Raw genomic sequence first — 18,994 nt, 5'->3', positions numbered from 1 at the left:
CTAAGGGCTTGACCCTTAAAACAAAAAATCCTTTAGGCAATAAATAATCCCTTTGACATCTGTTAAGCATGTGCATAAATTTTTGGAGGTTCAGGGCCTAAGCCATCCATTTGCACATGCCAGGAGTAATGGCAAAGTTACATGCAATAAATGGAATTGAAAAAGGGGGTGGGAAATCTAAGTGTGCAAGTGGAAACGTGCATGTAGATAAGGGACCACAGTAAGCCACTCTCAGCTTCCTATTCTGCACGTGACCAGCAATCTGGCTAGCCTGCATGTCCTAACAGGTCAGACAGTGCCTGGATAATCTGGAAATGAGCAAGTTACAAATTCCTACAAAGAGCGAGATCTTGTCTGTCTTTAACTGCTATTATTCTAGGAATCCTGCACACCAGTGAAACGCCCCCACCCTCTGTATTTCACACAAGCAGCAGAATAACCACTGATCAGTAACTTTATACTTCTCTAGAGCTCTTTACAAACATTAAACCTTGTGTGATGGGTTCATACTCATTTTGCAAATGTGGCAACAGATTGACAGAGAGAGGTTAAGGCCAAAATTTGCCAACTTTTAAGTGCCTCAAGTTAGTCACCTAAATAAGTGGTTTGATTTTTCAGGGGCTCTGATTCCAGTCCCTTTGTGCGCTCCGCAGCTCTTGAAACCAAGCCTCATTTTCTGCAGGAAGGTTGCCTCATTTTAGCCATTCAAAGTGTTGTCCGAAAGCGACTTATCAACAAATAGGATCTGGGAGTCCTGACTTCCACTCCCCTGCTCTGAGGGTTCCATCTCATGAATCTTGGCACAAATGCTGAGTTATAGTATGATCTAAGTGAATGTACATGCTGTAACCTTTACATAAATGCTTGAATCAACTGTTTTTACTAATGGATTTTTGTTAGTCACACATTGTATGGGTCTCCCTCCGGTGGCTAATTTAATATCTACAACTTCATGGGGTTTTCTCATTTGTAAGACTTCCGTGTAGACATGAGAAGGTGCTAGGGATTGTACTGCCACTAAAATTCTTATTAATGCCTATTTTCAACCATAGACATGACCTGCTGACATTTGTCACTCATTTTGTCAGTCAGCAAGATATTATCAAATGAAAAATGCAAGATTAGAAGGAGATTCCTTTCCCCAATGGCTTTATCAGGCAAAACAGGTGGAAGCCTGCTTTCTGCAACATATCTAACTTCACAACTATGGCTCAAATTAATACTTGTTTGAAGAGAAAAATTGATTTACCTGATGGGAGATTCAACAGTGTCAGTGGATCAAGTATTTCACACAGACAGCAAACAGTAGGTTTTCCCTATTAGGTTAAATGATATCAACCTGTTTTCTTAGAATCAACGATATAGCAGTGGCTCTTTTTGTTTTACCTTGTTTACATTTCCTTTCAATAGCAAAACACTTGGCTAGGGAATATTTATTTTACTTTCCATTAATAATTTTAACTACTTATTTGAGGTGACCAATTTTACCATAATTAATGTACATTTATATATCGGTAAAGGTATGTGACTTGTTCAGTAGACAACTCAAAAGCATGACAAATGCATCTGCTTAGAAATTTCAAGAGAAAGTTGAAATCAGACCAGGCCCGCTCAAAATTTTGTTAAGTTGCGTAAACCGAGAAAGAACAAGGCATATGTCAACTTGAGTCTGTGACCTTGTGGTTTCAAATAAGTTTCATTTATTGAGTATGTGTCTAGTGTAGCAGGGCTTGATCTTGATTGGGAGCTACCAGAATACAAATAATACAGATATGGAACTCAAAGCAAAATTTGGAGGCAAAGTAAGAATTTGCAAATTGAAACAGAAGGAAGAGTTTGCACCAGCCCATGAAACAAAACCACCAAAGCTAGAAAGAACATAGTTAGGAGAGTACAGAGACTCTAATTTGGTACATTCATCCATGGAGTGAAAGCTGCAGTTATTTATTTTCTTTAATAATTTAAAGATAATCTTAGTTTCTTTTTCTCCATCAGCACTTAAATATTTTGGTCTCCATGGAACTGGGAAGCTTTGGACTTTGCTTGGTGTGGATATGGATTGAAACAGTCAAGTTCAATGGAAAAAACACTGACATCCCACACTCAGAGACCATGAGTAAGCAGTTAAAAAAATAAATATGTTGCTCATGAAATTGACAAACTGGCAGGGGACTGTCATAGCTCTGGGCCAGTACTTCAGATCCTTCCCCTTTGATACTCTTCATTAGAAGAGTGCTTAAAGTCCACAAAACCCTAACCTCTTCTTTAAAAGCCTAAAACTAATCATCAAAGCAGAAAGTGCCAGCGAGACGCACACAGATCCAGAGCTATTTGGGGACTATGGCTATGTCCAATACTTGGAAAACTGAAGGATGTTTTTCAGTATCTAAACATTGGTGTCCCTGATTTCTGGGATATGACTATCGACTATGCCACAAGTAGTGTTCACGCACCAGATCATGTAGTTAGGAATCAAATGAATATGTTTAACACACATCTGTTTTAAAGAACACCCTAGCTTATTTATGGGTTAGCACAGACTTGTGGTCACGTTGACAAGTTAAATGGCAGCAGCGTCCTCTTCTAGAGCCTGATCCAAAGGGCAGTGAAGTCCACGGACTCATTTAGCTGTTTCCTAGCCACAGGAACAGCCTGTGAAAACCGGACACGTTCTAACCATAAATTCTTTTAAAGTGAGTATTACAGGCTGACCCGCTTGTCATGCCAATGCACTTCATTCCTGGCCTGCAGCCTTTACATTTTTTATATTGAAATTTCATCTGCTTGATCACAAATCAGCTTTTTGTGCAGTTCCTCCCTAGCATCCTTTGAGCACAGACTGCTGCCTGCGTGAGAGTTTTGTAAAGTGGATACATGTCCACCATGGCACTAAAAAGAGCTTGTTACTTGAATTAGCTGTCAAGAGCTAAGCTGATCATACCTTTGACACCACAAGCAGAGAAGGCCACTGCTCATCAGGCTACATTAAGTGATGCACATGTTCAGTCTGTCTTCAAATGGCACTGTGTATTTTACAGAGGAATTCTTGTTAAGTACACACATATATGACCACTGTAGGATGCAATAGATTTTCCATAACATTTTATTTTGAAAATCTGAGGGAGGCGGGTTCATCTTTTAGATGAACATTATATACAAAGTCTTATAACCAAGGCTGCTGCAAAAGAAAAGAGAAGGTGTAAAAAAAATCTTTCAGCAGGACTGGTTTTATTTTGTAACAAAAGAGTGCATCTAGAAGTAAATGAAGAGATGTATCAAAGAGCAAAAGTGATCTGGTACATAAAACAAAGGAGCTGCTGAGACTTAAATGGCAAATTCACAGCTCAAACATGTTAAAGCAGACAGAAGTCTGAATTACTGCTGCTTTCCTAATGGTTAAGAAACAAGGAAACTGAAAGAAGCCTCTTCCTTAAACACTGGTGAACAGAAAAACAACAGGAGATACTATGGGATGGCATTGTGAGATGGAAGATCAGCTCACAGTTTTATCACTTTCTCCATTTTCTATTAATTTTCTTTTCTTTTCCTCTGTTTTCCTCTTGAAGATGCTATTTCTGTAGAACTGAAGTTCTTTGATGCTTTCCCTGATGTCATCGAGTGCTCTGCAAGAGAATTAAGGAAGGTTTCAAAATGCACAAACACTCAGGCTAAATTTGGATTCTGATGCATTTCACAAATTCCAAACTGTAAAAAAAAAATAGTAGAACACTGAGAAATATATCGTGCACAAATCTGTCAGTAATAAAACCACCTTATCTAGACTGAGTAATACAGGAAACAATAAAAGTTCAGCAGGACAGGCATGCAAGGAAGTAACACATTACTTATTGGTTTGTGCTATTATGCAAGCCATAAGCTCTAGCAAGCCAATAGAGTCCATGACTTCAGAGGACTGGACTAGATAACCTCTAGAGGTCCCTTCCAGTCCTATGATTCTAGTGTAGTTGAGGGCAAAGGCAGGTAAACTGAGTTGAACGTGTCCATGTTGATGAATATGGAATTTAACACTACCTGGCCTGAAAACCAAAAAGGTTAGTTTACCCACTTTTGTTTTTTAAAATCACTGCACGACTTCAGCTATTAAAACAAGTATCAGTATTAGTCTGAGATGCCTAACAATGGTCAAGGACTCAAGAGACCCGGATTCTATTCCTGGTTTGGCCAATTAGCTACTGTGAGACCCTGAGCAAATTGCTTTACCTGTCTGTTTCTCCTCCCACCCTTTGTCTGGTCTATGTAAACTCTTTGGGGCAGAGACGCTTTCATTATGTATTTGTACAGTGCCTAGCACAAATGGACCCTGACTTCAGGTAGGGCCTCTAACGTACCATAATACAAATAATTATTAGAAAAGGACAGTTGTCAAGAACAGTATTTAGTAAAAACCAACAAACAAAAAATCAAATCAGGACCTAGATTCTGGTCACTCTGAAATCTAAGTAAAGCCATCGCTAAATACCAGAATCCAGAAGATAGTGCTTCCTGAAATCAGGGCATCATCAGCCAATCTTTACTTGATGATGATGATGTTTCATTCCAACAAATGCGTCCTGAAACTGTGCCAAAAACATGCCAGCATCCAGCAAGCATCAGCAGTAACCAAAATGTCCCTATAACCTCCCTAGCCATCTTTGTATTTTAATGCACAACAGTTTTAAACACCAATCTTTAGCGGTAGGATGGAATGGCTGGGAATCACCTTCTGCAATATGCCAGGCTTTAGAAGGCAAAGGCCTGGCTATGATGCAGGCTCCCCCCTTTGAACCCTGAGCCTTCCTGTGCCCATCTTACAGAGCCCATGGATCAGAGAGCTAGGGAAAGAGGTACTTGAAGATTCAATTACTCCTTTTCCCAAAGATTCCCATGCAATTAGCAACAACTTTTCTCCATCCCTGCATGAAAGAACTGTCCCTTATCCTAAAACAGGAGAGGTTTCAAGAGGCCGTAAAAATAACTTATGCTCATTTTAACTTTTGATGTGAAAGGGACCATCTGCCAATGGCGTTATGCGCCCAGAGGGAAGGCATCTCAGTACTGTTCCGGTTGGCTTCTTATTTATGCTAAGTCATCGTTGCTTTGTTTCCCAATGGGAATGAGTTAAAACCGCCATCAGTCCTGTTGAGCCGATAGAGCTTTATTGCTCCACTTTGGATAGCAGCAGCAATCTGCCAGACAAGTTCTGTTTTCCAGATCTTTATTTATGAAATAAACAAAGTAAATGTTTATATTACAATAGTACCCAGAGGCCTAAGTCAGAACTGAGGCCTCGCTGTGCTAGGCACAGTATTCGGAAAAACAGGGGGACCAATCCTGCCCCTCTCGAGTCAACGGCAAAACTCATCTAGACTCCACAGGGCTCTGGGTCAGATTCCTGGTGCTGGCCCTGAAACGATCTAGGAGAAAGTTTTAATACTTTCAACTACACAGCACCTTTCATCAGAGGATCTGAAAGCAAGTTATCAATGTTAACTATGCCTCGGAACATCAGTTAGGTAGTAAATCCAGGTTAACCCCACTTCACAGATAGGGAAACAGGCATCAATACATCACAAACCCAATCTCCCAATCCTCTGCTTTCACTACTGGTCCTCTGGTAACAGCTTTGCTTCAATACAAAACTTATGAATGTTCTTAGTTTTTTCTGAGATGCTTAGCACTGTGGTATGTAAGTGCTGTGAACATGTATTTGTCAGGACAAATATCTTGGCTTAGTAAACTGAGCAAGTCATTAATGGATAATAAATTACTTCTGTTTTCTGTATTTTTACAGAGTAACTTTTTTTGCCATAATCAGACTTTAAAGAGAGAGATATGGCAACGAATAGAATTACACAGACTTCCAGTGCCATTGCCAATAGAACTAACATGTCAGGTTTTCAAAGAAATTGGTATGCTCCATATTCTAGTAGAAGAGAGTACTGTAGCTTAAAGATATGACAAATGTACTACATTTAAAGGCAATAGTGGAAGTCTCACCTGTGAGAAGCCACCTTCTTTGGTGCAAATTCAAATTCTTCTGGATACCAGCGCCTGTATATGGAAGAAATTGAGTTTTAAATCCATACACCTTAAATACATAGTCAGAGGTCTCTTTGGGTTTGCTACAATGGGAAATGTCTCTTCAGTGCAAAAATTTGAATTTCACTGTCATTCAGAAAAGTTACTGTTATAAGCATCAAAATAATATAATCCATGTGAGAGCTAAACACCTCCCCACTCTGCATGCAGTTCAGTAAGTAGGTCCTTGTCCTTTTTCTGTTTGATCCTAGTGGAATATCTGAAAGAACTAAATGGCTGCACACTGCTCTTTTCCTGCTGTCCTCCTCTCTTGTTTTAGAAGAAAATTAGTAAAATATAATAGAGCTCCTTAGATCTTTTTACAATAACTCTGTATGGTATTTACCTGCAAAGTTCTTTGACAGTGCTCACATCAATTATCCTGTAATGAACGTGCCTCATGAACTGAGGCATATATTTGTCAAGAAACTTCTTATCTGCATGAACAGAGTTTCCTAGAAAAAGACAAAACCGATATTTCTTTCAAAGACTTTACAAAGCTACAGTGAATTACATCTGAACTAGAGGTAGGCTATGCAGACTGAGGAAATCACATATGACTTCTAAATGTTTTCAGTCAGGTCATAAATCTCATGTTCCAATAAATATGATTTTAAAGGTTTCTGTCTGATTTCCATTCTGGGATCACTTCTGTGTGGTTTAAATATATAATCTCTCTGCATTGAATTCTTCAGTTACTTTGTCTACAATTTCTGCATAAGCTTTCGTGGGTGAATGCCAACTTCGTCGGTCCCATGCATCAGATGAAGTGGGCATTCACCCACGAAAGCTTATGCATCAATACATCTGTTAGTCTTAAAGGTGCCACAGGACTCTCTGTTGCTTTTTACAGATCCAGACTAACACAGCTACCCCTCTGATACTCTACAATTTCTGTGTCACAAACATAATTATTTCAATAAAAATATTACACAAACAACCAGGTTTTCCACTAAGGGTAAATAAGCTTTACTGTTTGTTTAATATATTTTCCTCGGGTCATCCTTTTGACCTCTGTGAGTCAGGGTTCTGAGTCACCATTAAGTAACAGGACATTCAGAATAGCGGCCCTTAGAGGTTGATTGGATTCATATCAGCAGTTAGTTCCCTATTTTTCTTTTGCATTCACAAAAGGCTAACAACACTAAGTCGCACCAATAATGAAATATTACTAGTAACAGGAATTTAAGTTTCCTGCAGATCTATGGGGATTTTCAGAAATCCATATGTAATATTTGCTTCAGGCAATTTATAGAATGGATGATACCTATTGCTGAACTTCCCCTGATTAATGAAATTTGATTGCATGCAGATCTCCAGGTAGGAGATGAAATCACTCCTACATTGTGCATTAACAGGCTTTTCAAAGCCCCACTGGGAACGAAAGGAGGATTGATTTTATTAGTATTAAAAATATAAGTACACATTTTACCTGCAAGAGGACAGAGGCCGGGTGGTGTTTGCTGTCGTACAAAGGACAGAAATTCATACTCTGCTTGCTGCAATGAAATTGTACTTTCTTTCACTGCCTTAGTAAGGCCAGACTGCAAGAAAGAGGCATCCATCACCAATCAAATATTTACCATTATTTAAAAATACTTCTAGCATATTTAAGTAGCAGTCAAAACCAACTAATGGCACATTTAATGCCCAGAAGCATTAAAAAAGATGACAACTTAACGCTTAAATTTAACCTTTTGGAAGGTCTTAACGTTTTACCAAGTGCATCAGTGTTTATCCACTTCAATCCTAGCTAAGGGACAGATGACAGCATTGTGGTCCAGACAAGATGCTGGTCAGTATAGCTGCTTAAATCCAGAACCCTGTGAGCATCAGTAGAACTAGCAAGAATCATGTCAGTTTCACACTGCTGCTCAGAGCTTTCCCAAGCAGCAGTTCACATCAGCCATTGTTGGTAGGTTTATTTCTCTAGCTAGAAGGTGTCTAGTAAAATTTTCAAGGCCTGTTCAAAGTTGCTGCAAGTCGAGGTTGTTAAGGCCCTTTGGATAGTCTGTTTCAGGTTAGTCTTGTGGTTAAGGCACTGGATTGGATCTCAGAAGATCTGGATTCAATTTTCAGTTCAGACATGGACTTTTTGTGAGATCCTGGGCAAATCACAACCTCTCTCTGCCTCAGTTCCCCATCTGTAAAATGGGGATATTTCCTTTCTCCCACCTTTTGTCATCTACATTTAGAATGTAAGCTCTTCAGAACAGGAACTGTCTCTAAAGTGTTCATATAGCACCTAACACAATTTTGAGATTAAGAATTATAAAGTTGCTACTAGTTACACGGAAACAGTGATTCTGGTACTATTGCTCTAGAACCTTTACCTTCCCATGATGCTCTTTACACCATTCTGACATGCCATCCAGCAACTCATCTGGCTGGTTTATAATCAGGTTGGGACCCTGTTAATGAGAAAAAAAATAGTAATATAATCATATCCTAACAAAAAAATCATTCTAAAGCTTATCAGAGGAATCTGTCTACCTCCTGTTGACACGTCTAGCTTTAAGGAAATTACGAGAATGCTGTGCAGAGCAAGATGGGCAGCTATCTTAAAGCCCATGTGGTGGGAAATGCCTCCCTGACCTGGTATAAACTATCAAGTGTTTCTGTATGGATAGTACATGTAGTTCCAGTTGGTCTCTCAATGGCTTCTAACATCAAGTTTTCTTAGTCTACAAATGAAAAGGCACAGTGGTGTTCTTTCTTCCACAGTCAATAACTCAATCTGGAATGTGAATATCAAGTCAAGTTCTTTCAGGCTCATGCATCATTTGATTGGATTCTGTAACTGGAACTTATTTGACAAACGATGATCCATGAATCAGAACTGAATCCAGTTGCCTCTTCCAGCACTGTGTGTATTTTGCAGCGCTAAGTAGTAGTGAAACCTTATTCTTGTCACTAAAGCAAGAACATATGACTCATAATGTGTAAAAAGGAAGCACAGGTCTGTTCAGTAAGATACTGCCAATTTTACAGGGACATCTTCCAGGTTATAATCACATCTTAAAAACAGGCATTTTGGAGTCAGCAGCTGGCAAACCTTACAGTACTAAAAAGTGACATACTACACTGTCAACAAGGTTGTTCAAGAATGCAGGATATCTGCCACTAACATTTTACACACAGCCACAATCCAAACAGCCCTCAAAAGCATGTACTATAAATTGTTGTTTGACTCATTTTGCATTCCACAGGCTGCACACATCTGGAAACTATACTTATGAAATGGCACATACCACGCTGGCTGCTTGTTAGCCAGATGGTTCACAAAACATCAAAGATAAAAATATTCCACTCTAACCTAATGGGCAGATGCACCTTCAAGTATAACAAAGTAACAGTACCAGGAGCTAGTAATCAGACATACACCAGTGCACATTGACTCCAAACTCTAACCTACCTCAGCCAAAATGTTTAAATCAGGATCAGTTATGAGACAAGCCATCTCAATGATCTGGTCCTTCTCTATGTCCAGTCCGGTCATCTGCAAACGCACAAGCAACAATTGTAAGAAAAGAGAAGAGCTATGTTTTATACTTTGCAGGGAATGTATGTCTTAACAACACTTTAATCCCAGAGTTGGGCTAACACTGCTGTAATGTTTGGGTTTTTTCACAAACGCTTTGCACTGATTTCAATCACCAGTAGAAGGGAAATAATCAGTGTTTGCCAAACTAAGAAAGGAAACGACATTTTCCAAAGCTTCTCAGTGGGCTGTGCAAATACTTGGAGAGTGAATTTAGAGCAGAACTGCTCAGCCATAACTAGAAAAGAGAGCTCGACAGCTGGAACCCCCCAGGCCCTGAATCTGAACCGGATGCTTCCCTGCCAGCTGAAGCAGCAAAGTGCAGGCCAACCTACAGCCTGGCAGGATCAAAGAGAGGGAAAGGCTCTTTTCGTGCAGGGAGCCGACCCAGACCGGGGCTTGGTCTCAGAGGTGTGTTTCCCTACGCTCTGTGCAGCCTAGTCTTAAACACCCCCGGCAATGCCACCCCGAGGCAGTCCCTAGGGGCAGGGATCTCCTCCTGACACCCAGCCTGGCTTTCCCCTTGCACACCTCCCTCCAAGTGCAACCCCCCCCCCCCCGGCCCTGCCTGGCCATGGGGGCCCCCCCCAGCACCTGTCTGACATGGGGACCCTTCCCCCCCCAGCACCTGTCTGACATGGGGGACCCCTCCCCCAATCCTGCCCCCCTCAGCCAGGCACATCCCCATGGAAACATCCCTCACAGCCGACCTGCGTCCCCCCCCCCCCCCCCCACCAGCGGGGGGTGCTCCTGCCCCTCACCTCCAGATCCACCCAGACCATCCTCTGCCCCATGCTGCCCCCAGCCATGGCCGCTGCGTCCCGGCCCCCGGCTCCCAGTGCCGCCAGCAGCCGGCCCCCGGCTGAGCCCAGCAACCAAGCACGCATCGCGACAGGCCGCAAAGCGTCAACGTGGGGACTACAATTCCCAGACGCCCATGCGCCATCTCCCCACTCAGTCCTATGGCTGGGTCTGGCCCGAGGCCTGCTGGGAAATGTAGTCACCCCCCCCCCGGGGGCATCACAGGAAGGAATATTTCCACCCTCCCAAACAGCAGTGCATGCTGGGGCTTGTAGTCTCCACCCGTCCCATAGCTCCACGTCTGTACTGCTGCTAACTCTCAAGGGCAGATGCTTAGTTTTTATTCTGCTCCAAGCGCGCCTCTACAGGGAGTATTTTACACTGAGGGCTGTTGAGTTTGCAGGTTCTAGTCCATGACTGGGGCTCCTAGGCACTAAGATAATACCACTAATTTAAAAGAAGTAAATTCCATTTACTTCCTCAAGGCCGGGACCTCTAATATTGCTCATTGACGCAGCTGCATCATCCATAGCCTAGTCTCCCATAAAACACAAATAAATAACAAAATAATTCATAGACTGAGCCACTGTGACATGAATAGGACAGTCAGAAACCTGATTAGTTGTCACTTATTTGTAGTATAGTTAAGGCTAAGATTTTGTCACAGAGTAAAAGTCACGGACAGGCCATGGGCAATAATGAAAAATTCACGGACGCCCAAGCCCTGACTTTTACTACAAATATCCATGACAAAACGAGGCACCTGGGCAGCTGTAGACAGGTTGGGAGCTCCAGGGTCCCCTTCTGCTGGTGGCTCTGAGCAATGGGGGTCCCACTTGCCGCCCGCGGCGGCCAGGAGCTCCTGGGATTCCCCCTGCTGCCCACGGCATCCAGGAGCAGCGGGGGGTCCGCCTGCTGCCGGCAGCTGCAGGGGGCTCCCACCTCCTGGGGCAGTAGGGGTACCCCGCAGCTCCCTGCCTCCGCAGGCAGCAAAGAACCCTGCTGCTCCCAGCTGGCGCTGGCTGAAATCACGGAGGGCTTTGGAAGTCACGGAATCTGTGACCTCCATGACTAAATTGCAGCCTTAATTATAGTACCTGGACGCCACTGCACCAGGCACTGTGCAAACATAGAAGATCCCTGCCCCAAAGATCTCACAGTCAGAACAGGGAAGACAGACAAAAGGTGGGAGGAAACAAAGTGATCACAGTTGCCCCTTAATCCCCAGGCCCATATTTCCTTTCCATTTGCTCTGGAAAATAATCATTCCCTCTCAAATTTGTATTTTGTGCTGGTGAAAAGTGCCAAATTGGCTGAAACTGGAAATTGGATAATGAACTCCTCTGCGTCTAGGACAGGTACAGTATAGGCACTGCTCCCAGCAAATGTGCATCAGCCTTCATGTAGGAACAACCTCCAGGAGCGAGGGGGGACTTCAGACGCTCCTGAGGCGGCCAACAAGAATGCCAAATGAGGATGGTTTTTTATAATGCAAAACTTGTCCACTAGAAAGTGGACCAAAACCCACCAAGTCATTTCATGTAGGGGTTACGGAACAGCCATTAGATAGTGACATCTGGTGGGAAAGCCATTCCCAACCTGACCTGCACTCAAATGAAGAATCAAGAGGAGAAAGGGTCTGTGCCCCATTGTCAAATCATTGAACCCTCCCCAACCATTTTTAATTTCATGTGTAAGTCCAACTTTGTTTGCTCACATGAAGCACACAGAAATGTTCTTGAGGCCCTAAAGTAGCCAGTTAGGAAGCAGAAACTACTGCATTGTGGTTGTAGCATAGGCGGCAGAGTGAAGTATGAGCCACGTTAGGGTGTTCAATTTTAAAAAAAACATAGTGCTGCTTGGATTTCCCATCAGGTAGCATATCACCATGGAAAAAGCAAGCTTTATTTTAAATAAATAAAGCTTTTCCCCCTGTGGTTAGGGCTGTCTCATTGCATCAAAGCAATATCACAGCATGGCACTGGAGTGATGGGCATAGCATTTTTTTTTCTTTTTTTTTTTTGACAGCAGTAATATGACCCTTAATTTACAAAATGAATTCACCGATATGCCAACAATGGCTGGTAATTTGGTGCTTAATTGCAAATATATCTTGTTTTCAAGCACAGCACCAAGAAGTTATATTCAAGCTGGTTTCAATAACGAGAGCTTACGTACACACATGTGCACCTTTCTCATAAATATGTTTAAATGCTGTTTGGTAAATCCCAATAACAGCTTCTTGTGGCAGTTTCTCCAACTTCACTACAACTGTAGGTGGCTTGTGGCCCCTAACGAACTTGTGCTTTTACTGATTTCTTGAAACTAAAAACTTAGATGTTTGCTGAAAGCTGCTCTCAAGGTTCTCAGTGCTTTCCAGAGAGGAAAGTGCTGAATTTGTTTGTCTCGTTTGTCAATAGATATCTTAACCCAAAGTTAAAGTAAACTACTAACAAATTTGTCCCAAAACAAACTTTTTTGTAAAAATAAACTTTTTAAAGCCTACATCCACTAGAAATGTTTGTATTTTTTTTTAATTCCAGGGGGAGCAGTAATTCTTTAAAGAAAACAGTTGATTTATTTCAAAACAATTTTTCAGAAGGAAATGCATTTTTAAATAAACATTAAAAGTTTAAAAAGTCAACTACAAATTTTTTTGCCAGAAGCTGAGGATGGATCACTTGATGATTACCTGTTCTGTTCGTTCCCTCTGGGGCACCTGGCACTGGCCACTGTTGGACGACAAGATACTGGGCTAGATGGACCTTGGGTCTGACCCAGTTTGGCTGTTCTTATGTTTGGATCATTTCAAAATGTTTGGTTTTGTTAAGTTTCAAAACAAACTCAAAACTGCAGAATTTCCCACAAAACAGAAAACCCAGGTCCTATTTAATGGCCCTGGCATTCTAAAATCAGAACACCTATTCAGCACCCTTGGTGCATAAATCCAGGTGATTTACAAGCAGTTCATGGATATATGCATAAAATACCAATGGTACTTTTAATTTTTACATTTCTAATTTCAACTAGCATCCTACAGAATCAATATCTAAATGTCCAAGATGTCTTATGGATATGTTTTTAATATGGTAGTTTTCTGCTGTTGCAGTCACAGATCTTACAAGTCATGAAATATCTCATTGTGAAATAGAAGGTGGTATGTGAAAAATATTTTAGAAAAGGTAAAGAATTCTAATATATTTTTCATAGTAAAATCTGGCCTTGAGTGTTTATTATGAAATTGTCACATTACCACATCTATTAAAATCTAATTTATGAGGACTATTTTAGCACTAGATCTTATTGCCTGGTACTACTGCTAGCATTTTTAAGTAAAAAGAACATTAAGACAAAATACATGATTTATTAAACTAACTTGTAGTTTTTACATTGAAACTGTTATCCAAGCAAGAAAAGTCAACTTAGCTATGTCTACACCAGTTTAAAAAAATACTTTTCCAGAATGTATACTGCACAAGGATCACAAATGCTAGTTTTCAGTGCTACAAGAAATAAGGGAGTCTGCACTTTTTCAGCAGTTTCCCAGATGCTATCCCAACACTTCCATTATGATGTGTGCTTCAAAGAAATTGGTGAACTAGCAGAGAGAGAAAAAAATCACCTGCATCCTGCTAAACTTCCCCTTCTTATTTTTCATACCAAAACTTTTTAAACAAGCGTTCTGAAACTGTGACAGGATGAACACACTTATATTTACTCAGCTAAAACCAATCGCTTCTTTCTTATTTACCAAATAATTGATATTTTCTGGCAAATTGTATGGTTAGGCTCATATCCAAAGTTTGTAAGCAAGATGTGGTTTTCTGTCTTCCCTGCAGCTCATTCAGCTTCTAATTAAATTCACTGCACCTGTTCTGAAAATCAAGCCCACTAACTTATTCAGAGAGCAGAACAGGTCATGCTAACTCAGAATGTGAACAGCTTAACTTTCTAGAACTAGCACTACACAGAAGGAAAAGGTGAGTTAAATTATGATTGATATTTCATTCTTTGCATGTTTTTATTAAATTAAATGGATCAGTAAGTTTTTTAAACTGGAGTGTTGTACTGTATATCAGCTAGGGAAAAGGAGACAGCAAATAGTTACTATTTGCAGAGGATTGGTTTTCTGATGGATACTAACACGTGGTAGTAAAATGTCAACTTTGCTGAGTATCTACTGTATAGCCTCCAATTAAAAAAAAAAACAAAAAAACTCCCAAAGGCCAAGCCAAAATGGTTGAGTTCTGTAAAATTAAGGATGGAGTCTTTGAAAGACATCCATTTGTTATTCCAAAAGTCTTCTGCCAGAAGTATTTTTTTAATTTATTTTTTTAAATCTTCCAATTAACATAAAATGAAATGTTAGCTACCATATCATGTATCAAGTCCTGCATCTTTGCTTCATAGGAGCCACAGGAGGCGACCAGCCCAACTGACCACGGAGAATCCGAAGTCTCATGGGAGACCCCAACACAGATACTGTAGGACCTCTCCCCTCCCCCCCCCCGGCTGAGTTAGTGGCAAGTTGCTACTGTTACAGAGGCAGCCACGCCCTTTGGTGGGCGCCCCACCCCCATTGAACTCTGGCTGCTAGGCCATACTGCCCTGGGCTGGTCCATTGACTCTGGCCGCTAGGCCGCGCTGCCCTGACCCTAGGGGCGTAGACCGTCACACATGGTGGAGAATGTAGGCAACGCCCGGGACCAGCTGAAAGGTCCAGGGGAAGGAATCTAGACGATGGGAGCCCCACTGCCACCCAAGGTGGATACCGAGAAGCTTCTAAAGTGGATGCTGGAGAGTTAGCAAGAGCAGGCGGCCCAACAGCGACAGCAACAGGCTCACATGATGCAGCAGATGGCGAGCCAGCATCAGGAACAACAGCAGCAACTCCTTCGTGACTTGGCTGCCCAGCAACAAGTACCACAAGAACGCCTGGTCCAGCAAGTGGCAACTCTACTACGCCCACCGGGAGCCCCAGCCGCCACGCCCACCGGGGCGGGATCTGGAGAGACTTTGGCAGGGCTGCCGATATGCCTCACTAAGATGGGGCCGGGGGACAACCCCGAGGCGTTCCTGGTCACTTTCGAGTGGGTCACTACAGCTGCCCAGTGGCCCCTGGAGCCGCCTCCTGAATATATGGACACTCCAGGCGTCAGTTTACTACTCACAGACTGTCTAGTGGAGCGCTTTAACGGTATCCTGAAGTCCATGTTGCGGAAAATCGTGGAGGAGGATCCCAGCCATTGGGATGCACTATTGCCAGCCCTGCTGTTCGCTATAAGGGAGGTGCCCCAAGCATCGACTGGATTCTCATCCTTTGAACTCTTGTATGGCAGACAACCCAGAGGAATCCTGGACCTCCTGAGGGAAGACTGGAAGGCGCAGGAGACACGAGTACTCAGGACCACCGAGTATGTGTTACACCTCCAAGAGCGACTGAGCCTTGAGTGCTTTCGCCCGAGAGAACCTGATGCGGGCCCAAAAGACACAAGAACGGATCTATAACAGAGGAAGTAAGGTGAGGAGTTTTGACCCGGGGGATTGGGTGTTGCTCTTACTGCCCTCTACAGAGTCAAAGCTCCTAGCCAAATGGCAGGGGCCTTACGAGGTGACCCGGCGGGTCAGGCCAGTCGATTACGAGGTCCGGCTGCCAGGATGACGGAGGGATAACCGTACGTATCACATGAATCTTTTGAAGGCCTGGAAAGCAAGAGAGGCCTTGTTCATCACCCCGTCACTGCTGGCCCCAGAACTTGGACCGCTAGCAGGGGAACCCCTGGATCCAAGGCAGGCTATGCTCAGGGCAGGACTCACCCCAGCACAGCAGGAGCAAATACAGCAGCTCATATGGGACTTCCCCGATGTTCTATCAAACTGCCCGGGATGAACCAACCTTCTGAGCCATCACATTGTGACAAGACCCAGTCAGAGAGTGAGGGACGACCACAATCTGCTGCCCCGGAAGATGTGGGCCGCAGTACGACAGGAACTGGATACAATGCTTGAGATGGGGGTGGTCAAGGCGTCAAGAGTGTATGGCGAAGCCCAATTGTTCTGGTCCCAAAACCCGATGGGACCACTTGATTCCCAGAAGGTCAATGCTATCTCCTGGTTTGATGCGTACCCAATGCTCTGTGCAAAAGAACGCATAGAACGACTTGGGGGAGCGAGGTATCTGTCAACCCTAGATTTAACTAGAAGGGTACTGGCAAATCCCCCTAACACCAGGGGAAAAAACGGTCTTTCCAACGCCATTCGGCCTCTTCCACTTTGTAACCATGCTGTTCGGGCTACATGGAGCCACAACGACTTTTCAGCGGCTGATGAATAAGATCTTGCTGCCTCACAATCAGTATGCAGTGGCTTATATAGACAACACTGTAGTCTACAGTAGTAACTGGGAGGACCACCTTCGACACCTCACTGGGGGTGTTCCAGGCCCTTAGAACAGCTGGCCTCAAAGCCAACCTGGCAAAGTGCGATCAAGCAGGAGGAGGTAACATACCTCGGGTATGTTGTAGGGGGAGGGAAATTGCACCCCCTAATCAATAAGGTACAAGCCCTTATGGATACACCCAAGACAAAAAAACAGGTATGCCAGTTTTTGGGACTGGCTGGGTACTATCACCGTTTCATACCAGACTTTGCAACCGTAGCCTGCCCCCTTTTGGGCCTGACGAACTCTCAGCTGTGACAGGTGCAGTGGTCTGACCAGTGCACCGAGGCCTTCCAAGACTCTGAAAGAGCAACTCACACAGGCACCAGTCCTGCGACACCCCGACTTTACAAAGGAGTTCATAATCCAGACACCTCAGAGGTGGGCTTAGAGGCCGTATTCTCCCAAGAGTCGGAGGGGGAAGAACACCCAGTAATGTACCTGAATTGCAAATTATTTCCTCGGGAACATTACTCAACAAAAGAGAAAGAGGCCCCAGCTGAGAAATGGGCTATTGACGCCCTGCGCTATTACCTGCTGGGGAACACCTTCAAATTGATCAGACCATGCCCCCCTCAGGTGGATACACAGCATGAAGGACACGAACCCCCAGATTATGCACTGACCTCTCACTCCAACCTTACGACTTTCGCATATTTCATCATTCAGGTAAGACCCACGTTAACAGACTTTTTTCTAGACAGGGAGGGGAGGAAGAGGAGACGGACCGCCCTTGGGGGCCCTTCTTAAGGGAGAGGGTGTGTGACGGGGTCTGCTTACCCCGCACTAGCCCAGACAGGGTGAAGTCCCGCCTCCCCAGCAGGACTGGGCATGCTCCAAATACTCTAGCAGTATAAAGGGAGGAAGCCCAGCTCATTCTGGGCTGAAGACTGCAGAGGAAGGACCTTTCTGGGAAGCGCCTGTGGAGGGCCAGCTACAGCCCCTGACTACGCCAGGAATCAGAGCCTCCCCAGGCCCGCTTGAACCCTGGCAGCTGGAGGAGCCACAGGAGGCAACCAGCCCAACTGACCATGGGGCATCCGAAATCTTATGGGAGACCCCAACGCAGGTACTGGTAGGAAGTGACCCAGAGACGGTAATGGAGTGGTACCTTCCACCCGGGAAACCTCAGTGTTTTGGTAGGATGCCCCTTCTGAGTCAGTGGCAAGTTGCCATGCCACTTGTAGGGCCCAGTGGAGTCGGGTGGGTCTGGGTCCCCCTACAGGGGCAACCACACCCCTTGGTGGGTGCCCCACCCTCATTGAATTCTGGTAGCTAGGCCAGGCTGCTCTGCACCCCAAGGGTGGCTCCATTGAACTCTGGCTGCTAGGCTGCACTGCCCTGACCCTAGGGGCACAGACCATCACACATACGTAACAGAAAATGTTCTAAGAGCATCACAGCATTAAAGTTACTTCTCTTCATATCATTTGCACCTTGCGTAACTGATTACAATATTTTATTCTCGTAGTTGGGTGAATTTTTGTGCTAGTCAAAAATGGAGTCTGATATTAAATAGAAATCCTCTTTAGTCACACAATAGTACAAGTTCTCAAACACACATCAGTTTGATCTGAAAAGAAACTTTATGGAACATGTTATATTTAAAAAAAAACCTAAATGAATTATGGAGCCTGACAATTACAATACATGAGAACAGGCAAAGGCTAGGAGACAAACTACTAACAAATTTTATACAGGCCAAGTAGATTTGAACTATTAAAATCTAGAGTTTAGTCTCCATGTCTCAGTACTGCAACTTGTCATCCAATGCCAAGCTTTAAATAAAGATATCTCAGTTATTTAAATCTTTCCGGAAAACACTGAGCATATTCATTCCTCTTGAGAGCACTGGCTCTTCTATTTTCCTTACTCTGACTAGTTTGGTTTTGAGCAAGTCGCTGTGACTTAGAATGTTTCTTATGTAAAAGACATTAAATCAAAAGTCTGAAAGAATTAGACTCTTCAGTAAGTCCTCTAGTTAGTTCTGTATTTCTAATTACCACTCAATTCTCACTCAACCATCAGTTTGACAATCACTAGCAATGTAGGAAAGACACTAAGATGCAAGCTGAAGAGAAACCGCTTACTGTAGAGTTTACTTCTCAACATCCTCTGAAACTTTTCACTGAATA

General features: G+C 43.3%; 1 protein-coding gene and 1 pseudogene across 1 annotated transcript; one reads left to right on the top strand and one right to left on the bottom strand.

The window, feature by feature from the left end:
* Positions 1-1,206: 1,206 nt before the first annotated feature.
* On the top strand, positions 1,207-2,506 carry LOC117868710 (annotated as a pseudogene).
* A 981-nt stretch (positions 2,507-3,487) lies between these two features.
* Positions 3,488-10,534, bottom strand: REXO2 (RNA exonuclease 2). The gene is made up of 7 exons (XM_034754548.1): positions 10,381-10,534; positions 9,494-9,577; positions 8,412-8,489; positions 7,511-7,622; positions 6,425-6,533; positions 5,998-6,051; positions 3,488-3,623 (listed from the first exon to the last, which is right to left on the bottom strand). The coding sequence occupies exons 1-7, from the start codon at positions 10,504-10,506 to the stop codon at positions 3,494-3,496; spliced, it is 693 nt and encodes a 230-aa protein (XP_034610439.1). The 5' UTR covers positions 10,507-10,534; the 3' UTR covers positions 3,488-3,493.
* Between the last annotated feature and the right edge of the window lie 8,460 nt (positions 10,535-18,994).

The sequence above is a fragment of the Trachemys scripta genome, chromosome 21 (assembly GCF_013100865.1).
Source record: "Trachemys scripta elegans isolate TJP31775 chromosome 21, CAS_Tse_1.0, whole genome shotgun sequence".
NCBI lineage: Eukaryota > Metazoa > Chordata > Testudines > Emydidae > Trachemys > Trachemys scripta.
The sequence above is the reverse complement of the archived record's forward strand: the minus strand, read 5'-3'. Positions and strand labels throughout refer to the sequence as shown.

Bases quoted from the DNA above. Each gene is read 5' to 3' on its own strand.
- REXO2 (XM_034754548.1), bottom strand. From the start codon at position 10,506: ATGCGTGCTTGGTTGCTGGGCTCAGCCGGGGGCCGGCTGCTGGCGGCA. The intron at 6,534-7,510 runs GTAAAATGTGTA...GTCTTTTTCTAG, and splicing joins CGGCCTCTGTCCTCTTGCAG to GAAACTCTGTTCATGCAGAT. The intron at 3,624-5,997 runs GTGAGACTTCCA...ATTCTCTTGCAG, and splicing joins AAGAAGGTGGCTTCTCACAG to AGCACTCGATGACATCAGGG.